This window comes from Macaca mulatta, chromosome X (assembly GCF_049350105.2).
Source record: "Macaca mulatta isolate MMU2019108-1 chromosome X, T2T-MMU8v2.0, whole genome shotgun sequence".
NCBI classification, from domain to species: Eukaryota; Metazoa; Chordata; class Mammalia; order Primates; family Cercopithecidae; genus Macaca; species Macaca mulatta.
Window position 1 is genome coordinate 125,050,385 of NC_133426.1, and position 12,075 is coordinate 125,062,459.

At 39.3% G+C, this 12,075-nt stretch overlaps 1 protein-coding gene across 5 annotated transcripts in view; it reads left to right on the forward strand.

Moving 5' to 3' along the window:
- DOCK11 (dedicator of cytokinesis 11) overlaps window positions 1–12,075 on the forward strand; it is a 189,595-nt gene that overhangs the window by 91,029 nt on the left and 86,491 nt on the right. For all 5 annotated transcript variants that reach the window (XM_028842425.2, XM_077989509.1, XM_015128074.3 and 2 more), the window contains exons 17-21: window positions 2,950–3,134; window positions 3,226–3,291; window positions 5,015–5,107; window positions 7,129–7,252; window positions 11,501–11,622. In XM_028842425.2, the coding sequence (XP_028698258.1) occupies window positions 2,950–3,134; window positions 3,226–3,291; window positions 5,015–5,107; window positions 7,129–7,252; window positions 11,501–11,622 (590 nt within the window). The remainder of the gene's footprint in view (window positions 1–2,949; window positions 3,135–3,225; window positions 3,292–5,014; window positions 5,108–7,128; window positions 7,253–11,500; window positions 11,623–12,075) is intronic.

The following is a 12,075-nucleotide window of genomic DNA, read 5'->3' on the forward strand; positions in this document are numbered from 1 at the left end:
AATCTCGTATGACCTCATCTTAACTAATTGCATCTACAAATATCCCATTTCTAAATAAAGTCACATTCTGAGGTTCCGGGTGGATATGAATTTTGAGTGGGGGTGGGGATGCTTTTCAACCCAGTATGCATGATGAATAGTTACAGATTAGGAAGTGAATTGAGTTGATTTTTATCAGATGCTGTTTCATATATATGAAGTTGTGAGTGTGTCCCAGTCAGGTTCTGTTGCCTTTTGCCTTGGGTAACTTTTACTTCTGTCATCAACTAAGAGATGAAAAAGGAGGATTTCTTTTCTTGTCTGAGGGCAAGAATCCAGGATCCCCGGAGAAAAATAGAAGACACAAAACACAATTTGCAAGAGATAAAATGAAGTAGCTAGTAAATATGGGAAAAATATTCAATCTTAGTAATAACAATGCCAGTAAGGCAAATTAAACAATATGCTTTTGCTCATCCATCAAATCTATTAAAATGTTTAGAGTGAAGCTACCTAATGCTGGCTAGGTTTTGGTCAGGTGTTATCACCTATCATGAGGAGGAGTACAGTTTGGTAATAGATATCCATAGATGTTCATAAGTAGGGCATTCCAATTTTGAGAGTATATTTATGCATTGATTCACTGAATAACTATTGAGTAAACATTTATTGACTACCAGCTAGGTGCTTTAAACTTAGGGAGTTTAAAGTCTAGAAGGAGTGACAGATAGTATACAAGAAAACAAGTTGTATTAGTCCGTTTTTCACACTGCTATAAAGATACTACCCAGGCTGGGCGCGGTGGCTCACGCCTGTAATCCCAGCACTTTGGGAGGCTGAGACGGGCGGATCACGAGGTCAGGAGATCGAGACCATCCTGGCTAACACGGTGAAACCCCGTGTCTACTAAAAAATACAAAAAAAAACAAAAACAAAAAAAACAAAAACCTAGCCGGGTGAGGTGGCAGGCGCCTGTAGTCCCAGCTACTCAGGAGGCTGAGGCAGCAGAATGGCGTAAACCCGGGAGGCGGAGCTTGCAGTGAGCCGAGGTCCGGCCACTGCACTCCAGCCTGGGCGACAGAGCGAGACTCCGTCTCAAAAAAAGATACTACCCAAGACTGGGTAATTTATAAAGGAAAGAGGTTTAATTGACTCACAGTTCTGTATGGCTGGGGAGGCCTCAGGAAACTTACAATCATGGTAGCAGGAGAAGCAGGCACGTCTTTTGTGGTGGCAGGTGAGATAAATATTGAATGAAGGAGGAACTTCCAAACACTTATAAAACCATCAGATCTCATGAGAACTTACTATCACAAGAACAGCATGGGGGAAACCACCCCATGGTACAGTCACCTCCCACCAGGTCTCTCCCTCAACACCTGGGGATTACAATTGATGATGAGATTTGGGTGGAGACACAAAGCCTAACCATATCACAAGGGCAGCTGTAAAAAGGGTAGCCAGGGAACACCTCTGTTAAGCTCAGGAACTGAAGAGGGAGAAAGAGTGCCAGCATGTGGTGATTGGGACTGTACATTTGCAGACTGAGGGCATCACATACGTTGTAAATACCTTGAGGTGAGACCAAGCTGGGTTTGCATGAACAGAAGGGAATCTAGTATAGCTCTAGTGTAGTATGTGATAGGAACAATGGAGATAGGAGATAAAATAGGAAGCATCAGGTCACGTAAGGAATTGTATTGACTGTGGTAATGCCTTAAAAAATTGAATTTTATCCTAAATGCAGTGAGAAGTCAGTAAAGGATAGTAAACAGAGGTGTGGCATCCACTTTATATTTTAAAACATCTAAGAGTACAATGGATTATATTTTTCCTAAAGAAGTAATTGAAATCTAGGCAGAAATGGATCCATAAAGATGTTCTTTGCAGTGTTACTTATATTGGAGGAAAATTGGAATCAATCAGAATCCAACACTGTCAGTGTGGTTAAGATAATGACGCCACACTGATACCATGAAACTTTGTTGCAGCCATTAAAAGCAGTGTTTACAAAGAGCTCATGGAATGAGACATCAGATAAATGTCAAAAAATTAGGATAAAGATCTATACATAGAGTAGGATTTTCATATTACTATATAAAATATGCATAGAAAGAAGACTAAAAGAAAACATGCCAAAGTCTCAACAGTAGTTATCTCTGGGAAATGGAATGAGCAACTGTCCCTGTCTACCTTTACTCTCTACTTCCAGGTGCTCTGTTATAGGCATGTATCACTGTAATAATCAGAAAAGCAAATCCAACAAAAAATACAGCATCCTCAGGTCCAACTCTCCCTGGGACTTCCTTCTTCATCATTACTGCTCCGCAGTAACGACCAGCAGTGTTAGAGCCCCTTAAGTATATGAATAACCTTTACTACAGTGACAATTTCAATAACACATGCTGCTAAACTTCTCTGAGGCTTAGTATTTTTTCACGGTCAGGAGTATTGAGTTTATCATTGGTAACACATCGTAAGATCTGTAGTTTCAAAAGGCCTCCATTATTTCTTAGGTGAAAATTTGCACCTGCACCAAGTTAACTTTTTAAAAGTGACTTGCCATGAATTAATTGGAAGCATAAATTTACCGTTATTTCCCTGATACCAATAAAAATTTGCAGTGAAAGCTAAATTGCTGCCACAGGAGGGAAAATGAAATGGATTTCTTTGCAGAGTTTAAATTTGTCAAAATTATGATGTGTTATATTTGGCAAATCACTCGACATTGAGAACGAAATAGCACTCCACGTCTGGTATGAAGGGTTCCACTAAAATCAGCATCAGACTACTCAATCTTGTCCTTTTGGGTTCTTAAAGTTGTCGTGTGATTTTTTGGTCATTTACTAAGAGTTATATTTTTTAAATCGCTCTTTGAGAATACAACTCATGTATATTTTTATACATGCAGGAATGTGTTAATGATTACTAAACTGAATGATCTTTGCCTGTTTTTTTCCCCTACTATAGATTGTATTACTTCTTCATATGTGCCCTTGAAGCCTTTTGAAAAGAATTGTCAAAATATTACTGTGGAGGTTGAAGAGTTTGTTCCAGAAATGACAAAATATTGTTATCCATTTACTATTTACAAAAACCATCTGTATGTATATCCCTTGCAATTAAAATATGATAGCCAGAAAACATTTGCCAAGGTAACCGTGTAAACTATACATTTTTGGAGTATAAAATGTTATTTATAATCTGCTAATTGTGTGACTCATTTTGACTGATTAATCATTTTAGGCAAGGAACATTGCAGTCTGTGTGGAATTCCGGGATTCAGATGAAAGTGACGCTAGTGCTCTAAAGGTTTGTTTATGATATTGATAGACGTATGTTTTCAGTAGAGATGGAGATTTTGGTAATCAGTAGTCTTATGCTCCAAGTTTAATTGTATCAACATCAAAAAGAAAATGTTCTAAAGTGACAAATGTAATACTTTCTTTTTTACTCTTACATATTAACTATAAGGCTTAGTTTAAATATTAATGCAGTAGGAGCATATATAGCTTTAAAAATACCAGGTTTTGGCTTTTGCTCCTTTTTGATTTTGCAATTGCTTCAATGCCCAATTGCAAGGTCGTTTTCTTATGACCTGATAGTTTATAATGGTACCATCAAGGGACTATAAACTCCTTTCTCCTTGAAACCTGAATAGGCTTTGAGCTGACAGAAGCGCAGCATGACTGCTTTGATCTGAGATAGGACTTCTACTCCATGACTGGCCAAATAGTGCCTCCAGTCTTGGATTGTGGTCTATGAAAAGCAGAATCTCAGTCTATCTGATACAGCAATCCTTAAATACCTGCCACACCACAGTGCCTTTATATTTTTACTCTTTATAACTGTAACCCATCAATCAGGGACCTGAAAGAGAAGTCAGAACATCTAGCCAGCAAGACGTGTTTATCTGGCTCCCCATTTCTCTTGCATGAGCCTAAATCAGACAGATGGATGCCGGGTCTTACACTCAAACCACCTAGGGAAACAGGCTGGAATGCTCCTGACTAAGTAATTGAATAATAGCCCCCACCTTTGAAAAGAGATTTTTTTTTTTTTTAACAGAGAAACTTAAATTAAGGATTCACTGGCTCAAATTCTATATGTTTTGTCTGGTTTTCTGTTCAGTGGAGATGGGAACAACTGCTGTATTTCCTACTTGCAGTATCCTTTTGTAGACCCAATGACTCTTAGGTTACTTCTCAGCAGTTCTCGCAAATTGCCTTCATAACCGTATTTAAGAAGAGTTGGATATTCACTCATATGGAGTTTCAATTTCATTTCTTGGCTGGCCTGGATTGCTCGCTCTAAAGTAACAGAGTGAGGCAATTAGTGCATTGGCATGCTGACTCCATATTCATCCTTGAGCCTATTAGGCCTATAGAAGTGAAAAACTCCCACTAGAAATGAAATTGGATCTTTCCATGGAACCATAGAAAGCCTTACATTTATTTTATTGGTATAACAGAAAGCCAGTGATATTTTAAAATGTGGCTCATAAAGTGCCACATTTAAAAATGTGAGAGAACAGCAAGCTTGTCTGTAGCTTAATACACATTCAATTTAATTCCTTTAGGCCAGGAATGTGTCTGCTAGGACTTTTTAAACATGCTTCACCTTGCCCACTGCACAAAGAGCATTTAACAAATGTTGCCAACTGGTTGATGGGGAGCCTCTCATATTAAGAAATGCAAATAGCATAAGAGAAGTAAGCTTTACAGGCCTGGTTTGAGACAAGCGTTTCCCTTCCAAATGACTAGGCCTATTCAGCTCCTTACTATCAAGTAGTTTGAGATTGTGTTTCTTTGATGGCTGGAAATTCAGAAGCATCCGTACAGCCAAGTTACATGGTGTCCGATTTGGTGTCTGGAGTGACGGTGTAAATGATTGGGAATTTACAGGCTCATGGTGACTGCCAGGTGGGCTTGGCCATGGCCGTGTACTGACAGATGCCACTAACTATATGTGGTTCCATGGCATCACATTTACAGACCTGCATTTGGAGTGGTGACTCTGTTTCCTTCTTTTGCAGTGTATTTATGGAAAACCTGCAGGGTCTGTTTTTACCACAAATGCTTATGCTGTTGTCTCGCATCACAATCAAAATCCAGAGTTCTATGATGAGGTAAAAATATATTATCCTGACATTTTTAAAATGCAGTGGTTGGAATTCTTTTTCTCTTTGAATCATTTTCATCATTTTACCTGCACTTTCAATCCCTGAGTGTTTTGTTCCATGAAAACAGAAAAGATTACAACGAAACAGAGTGCTACTGGCCTGCTTGGTGCCTTTTGATGGTAGTAGAAGATTTACTCCCCAATTTAAGGGGCTCTTCGACTTGAGGTGACAATGCAGGAGACAAACACGAGAGTGGAGCTAGGGTTCTAGCCCTCCTAGCTTTGACAGTGCGGGCTCTATAACATCAAGTCACTTCCCCCTCCAGAGTCTCCATTTCCTCAGCTTTAAAATGAGAAATTCAGAAGAGGTTTTCAGAATGCCTTTCTCGCTCTTTCCCCTTACGGTTTTACATAGTAGGGTGCAGTCTCTCTGTAACTGAAATACTAGGAGAGACAGTGATACAGCTGGGCCACCAGAATCCCACTGGCTGGCCTGCATGCTTCGGTGCAAAGCACAAAAAGGGGTATGGTTGGGTCTCTGAGTATCTGTGCTTCCTCCTGACTCAGCCTCTCAAATTGTGTCTCTGCCTTTGAAACCCTGTCTCTGCCCCTCTTTCCTTCTTCCTACTTCTCCACGTCTACGTCTCTGTGTGCTTCCCAGCATGTCTCTTAGTTTCTCTGTCACAGCCACTTCTGGTCTGTATGTATCTGGCATATCCAAATCTGTAGTCTCCTTTTGATTCCTATATGTCTCTATGGAACCTGGATGGGCATCCCAGCCCAGATGCTCTACTGTCCCTGCTCCTCAGTCCACGTGGCTCCATTCTTGGCTTGGTCTGAAACCATCCCCCCCCGCTGTGGTGATTTTGCCATGTCCACCTGCTGTTGAATGGAAGCCTTATATCACAGCCTTAGACCTTGCTCACTTTCTTTCAATCCAGTGTCCCTAGTTTCATGGGGGACGGGGAGGGGATAGTATTGCCTTGTATTTTTGCCACCAAGGGAGGGGGTATGCCCATATTTATGTGCAGCAGAGCATTACATGCCCAGATGGTCTGGATGCTGTGAATAGGCATGTCCTGTAGTGAAGTATACCTAAAACAGACATTAGTTATAACATCAAAACCATGCCTTGTATGAATGATAATTGGACCAGATGTCCATCACCAAGTTGTTAAATATGTGTATCTCTATAACCAACATCAGTCACTACAAAAAACTTGACCATGTAGTAAGTAACCCACATTATTTTTAGGATGCCTAAAATGAACATGCTTTTCAATCATTCACTGTATATTGACTGAGAGAGACAGAGAGTATTTGCATGTGTACCTTGGTGGGTACGTGCATGTGCATCAAATCATTTAAATCTGTAATTTCTCTCTTACATACTTTCAGGAGGCATTACAAACATTCAGTTGGGATCTGATTAGAAAATTACTTGCGATGCTTTATTACAACCATTAATTTTTTACTAAATGTATATGTCATGGCTGATAATTTTCATCTTTAAGAGCAAAGTTGTGTTTTTCTTCTAGAGAAATTTCTATAAACTATAATTTGTGGATACCATAAGACCATAGTTACTTTTTGCATATTTATTTGTAATGGCTTAATTTTTTCATGCAAAAGAGAACAACAACTTGGAAAAAAAGTAGCCTTTCAAATTCAGTGTACATTTTAAATGGGTTGCATTCATTGATGCAGATTGAGTTGCATAGTATCCCTGGGCTGTGAGGATGTGGTTTTGACTTAGTGTTTTAGAAAATTATGCTGCAAAATTGAATCCAGGAGAATCCATTGTACTCTCCAGCAAAAGTAATAAATCAACTCTCACAACTCAGAATATTGCTGTCAAACTGAAACTGACCAGAAAAGCATTTGGAATATATTTAAATGATACTATTTGGCCACTTGGCCAGTCCTTTAGGAAGTATTTTTGGAGCAGTATGATGAAACTGAACTAAATGTCTGATAGTTTCAGCTTGAGAAAACAAAGTGCCATGTGTAATTTTGCTTTCATTTCAGATTAAAATTGAGCTTCCCATTCACCTACATCAAAAACATCATTTGCTTTTCACTTTTTATCATGTAAGTTGTGAAATTAACACAAAGGGGACAACCAAAAAGCAGGACACAGTTGAAACTCCAGGTATGTGTACTCTTTAAATGCCTCTCTCCTACAGTTATTTGAAATGGAATTGTACAGGATATAATCTCTTTTCATTATGCTATAGACCACTTCTTCCCTTGACCAAAAACCACTGTATTCATTCATTTTCATGCTGCTGATAAAGACGTACCCGAGACTGGGAAGAAAAAGAGGTTTAATTGAACCTTACACTTCCACATGGCTGAGGAGGCCTCAGAATCATGGCAAGAGGTGAAAGGCACTTCTTGGCAGCGGCAAGAGAAAAATGAGGAAGAAGCTAAAGCAGAAACCCTTGATAAACCCATCAGATCTCATGAGACTTATTCATTATCACGAGAATAGCACGGGAAAGACTGGCCCCCATGATTCAATTACCTCCCGCTGGGTCCCTCCCACAACACTTGAGAATTCTGGGAGATACAATTCACATTGAGATTTGGGCTGGGACACAGCCAAACCATATCAAGCACATTTCTAATTTTAAAAGCTCATTGGTAAAATGCATATTATATGTTCATTTTAGTATCATTTCTACCAAATATCATTGTCCATATGCTTGCCAATGTGCTTAGACTACTATAAGCAACATAAAGTAATATTGCTATTCTCAAAAAGAAACACATATTGCGATATAGTATTTTTGTTATTTCTTTTATGTAGAATTGCCCAGCAACCAGAATTTTCCAGTTCTGCTCACTGAGGAAGAGGGAAGTGAGCCCAGACCCAGGGACATCTGTGAGCCAGAGGGAGGTGGGGGGTTGACTAGTTCTAATGAGAAGATAACTGATTTAACAAACTTGAATAAGCTTCAGTAGTGAAGCTCTCGTCATGGGCCCATTCAGCAAGGCTTTAGGTAAACCAATGGGTAGCATCCTTAGCAGAAATAGAAGGCCTTGTGAACACAGCTTGTATCACAAGCACTTTATGAACATCAGCATGTCCTAAGATTCAGATCCCAGCTAGTCTGTATTATTCATTGATTCATTCAGCAAATATTTCTGCATACAGGTTGAGCATCCCAGATCCCCAAGTCCAAAATTCTCCAAAATTGGAAACTTTTTGAGCACCGGCAAGATCTTCAAAGGAAATGCTCATTGGAACATTTCATATTCTGAATTTTTGGATTTGAGATACTCAACTGGTATAATGCAAATATTCCAAAATCTGAAAATATCAGAAATTTGAAATACTTCTGTTCCTAAAAGTTTCAGATAAGGCATACTCAAACTGTATTATGTACAAGATACTGTAGTAGGCACTTTGGAGAATATAGTGGAGAATCAAACACAGATCTCATCTTCAGTGAGGATATGATCTAGTAAGGGAAATGAGTCCTGCGTAAACAATTATAATACAAGATAGAAAGTGGTGTTTAAGAAAGTAGTGCAACGTGAACTCAGAAGAGCAAGTTATTCAACTGGTGGAGGGACGAGTGGCTGAGAATTAGAGAAGGCTTCTAGGAGATGGTGTTTGAGTGAGGCCTTAAAGGGTTGGGTGGGGTTCAATAATGCGAGTTATTGAAGAGCGAATTATTCAGCTGGTGGAGGGACGAGTGGCTGAGAATCAGAGAAGGCTTCTAGGAGATGGTGTTTGAGTGAGGCCTTAAAGGGTTGGGTGGGGTTCAATAATGCAACGATGGCAGGAATGTAGGGGATTATGAGGTGAAGGAGCAGCTTGTACAGAGGCAGAGTATCAAGGAGCATGGACAGGAAACCACAAGTAGTTCACTAATCCTGGAGCACAGGGTGCTAGGAGGGGGATCATAGGATGTCAGGTTGAACAGGAGGCATCAGATTTTGGAAAGCCTTGAATACCAGGCTATAGATTTGATTTTATTCCATCACCACAATGGAATTATTGGAGAGTTTTAAACATTAGAGCTGTTTTTCAGGAAAACCAATCAGGCAACAGTATAATGGGCAAGGCAAGTAGGAGCAGGAAGAGGAAGAAAGGAAAACCAGTTAGAGGGTTATTTCAAAGGTCCAGGAAAGGAAGAGGCCGCACTATGGCGGCAGTGGGGTGGGTGTGGGGTGGGCAGAGAGAAAGGGAAGTGCAGAAGAAGAACATATTGGACCTGGTAAGTGATTGGCTATTAGAGAGATGATTTAGTTAGCAATGAAGTTTCAAAACTGGGTGGTTGGAAAGAAGGCATTGCCAGTAGCAAAACTGTGGGTAGGGATGGCAGGTTTGGGACAACATCAGTTGAGTTTTAGGTGCTAGTGAGACATTGGAGTGATACCTAGCAGGCAGTAGAACTGAAAATGAGGGAGTTCCCTTTGCAGGTAGTGTGGATCTATTCTTCATCCCCATAGAAATTGCAGTTAGTTCAGGGTTGGGGCTTTGAGGATTGAGAAGAAAACTAGCAGAATGATAAGAACCCATGACCATGTGTACATCCTGAAAGCTAAATTACCGATTCGTTGTCCAAATCCTAGACAGAGGTGGACAAGATGCTCAGTGGAGCATGAAATGGTTATTCTGGGAGCCACTCATCACTTTGAACTGTCCATTCTTTAAGTGACTTCCCACCTTTGAGCCAGATGGTGTGCTTGACATTGTGCCTTTACAGCTTCCAAGTGCTCTCTATGAGTTTTGAATAGGGGACATGCTTGGTTGTGCTCTGATTCATTTACAGTACAAAAATGTTGCCTAAGCAGTCCCACAGAGACAGAAAGTAGACTATCAGTTGCCAGGGTCTGGGAGAAGAGGGAAATGGGGAGTGACTTCTAAGGGCTATGGGATTTATTTTGGGGGTGATGAAAATTTCTGGAATTAAGTGGTGGTCATGGAGATACAACTTCACAAATATACTAAGAACCACTATATGTACACTTTAAATAAATGAATTGTATGGTATATCTGAATGTGAGGTCTCAATAAAAATTTCTGTTTTAAAATGTTGCATAAGAACAAGAAATAGATTTTCCTTTCATTTTCCTATTTTCAGGGCTGGAAATCTTTTCTCATTCATCAAATTTTTAGTTTAACTACTTTGACAGAGTCATTTCTAATGGTTCTTCTGCTCATGTTACTTTCCTCTGCCTTTTATAAAAGAAAAGGTCTGGGTAAACCATTTGTGTAGTTGAACTAGTAAAGATGCCCATCAGGCACATTTCGGAGTCTGAGAAAGCCATTTAGTCTACTTAAAGAAGCAATGTTTTAGTCTCCTTTTAAGAATTAAAGCATTTGCCAAATTAAACACATAAATGAAAACATTCTAACCAGATTTGTGTTGACTTCTGTGTTCACAGTATCTCACACACACACACACACACACACACACACAGTCACACAAAGAATTTTAAAGAATCAGAAAGCAGTGGCTTTAAAAAATGTTCTCCAGCCAATACCCTCTGTCATATGCCAAAACTCAGTCCAGAGCAAGCTTTTTTTACAGCTGAGTTATAAACACTTGAATCCCAGAGTAATCTCTATAATGGAAATACTGACACCACTCAACTTGAGCAACACAGATGGCTCTGGCTTTTTTAGCTAGAACATGATGAGTTTTCTAATTGAAAGCCAAAAGGCTCTTTTGGGGAGAACTGTTAAGAAATGTAGAGATTGGGGAAAATCTCTTGATAGATTCAAGTCTCTTGATAGATTCAAGTCATAAACACTATTCCCTGGCTGCATTCTCCTACCTCCACCTACACCTCTTCCTTCTGTAATCAGGAGAACTCTGCCTAACTAAATGATTTATGCCTACTGCCTTGTATAAATATGGAGTGTGACCGTGACTTTGTGACCTTCATTTTCCAGTTCCTTACCCTAGGGTTGCCATAAGAAATTCTGGAGCATGTGATTGTTATCTGAAATAGTCTCAGCCATGAGACTCTGTACTCTTAGTGTAAGAATGGATGAGAACTATCTGAGCCTTTTAAAAATAAATCTACCAAAAATATTTCCCAAAGCATAAAGATAATGATATTGATGCACTTATAAAGTTTTAAAGTGTTTTCATGTAATCTCACTTTGGTTTCTCAATAATTCTTGTAGATGAAAAGATGAAAAAGATTCTTGTGTTGTTATTCCCGTTTCTATGGTCAAGGAAATAGAGTACATAACTTGTTAGTGGTCAGGCTGGGATTGAGAGTTCATCCAAACCCCATGGTTCCTTCCCCAGTACTCAGTTGCTCAGCACCTGAACTCCCACACATAGATCCCTGGAGACATCACCACCCTGCCCTGCCCCCTACTGATTGCATTTGTTCTTTCCTTTCTCACGGTTGGTTATTATCTTGGCAGTTGGGTTTGCCTGGGTACCTTTGCTGAAAGATGGTAGAATCATCACATTTGAGCAGCAGCTGCCAGTTTCCGCCAATCTTCCCCCAGGCTACTTGAATCTGAATGATGCGGAATCAAGAAGGGTAGGAAAATACTGCATTTGTTGAAGTAATCATGATTAAATGTGCAAAAAATAGAATTCTGTTGGTCTCGATTGTTTAATACAATGTTACTCAAAGTGAGGTCTGAGGGCCGGTGCGGGTCCACAACAGAAATAAACATGAAATGTGCATGTTTAGAATTTGTAGCAGTTTGACAAAGTAATTTTATGTCTGTTGATTTTAATAACAATTTTTTAGTGGGGCTCAGATTTTGTGCATAATATTAAAAAATATTTAAGTAATTCATTTTACTGTAATTTATGAAAATATCAGTCTGCAAAGGATTGGAAATTTAAAATGATTTATGATATATTTATTCTAAAGGTAGGGTATTTTCTCCAATAATCTCTTGGTATGAAATTAATGCATTCATTTCTGAAAAAATGTTTAAATGCATAAAGATATTATATGTTGTTCATCTATCCATTGTTATGT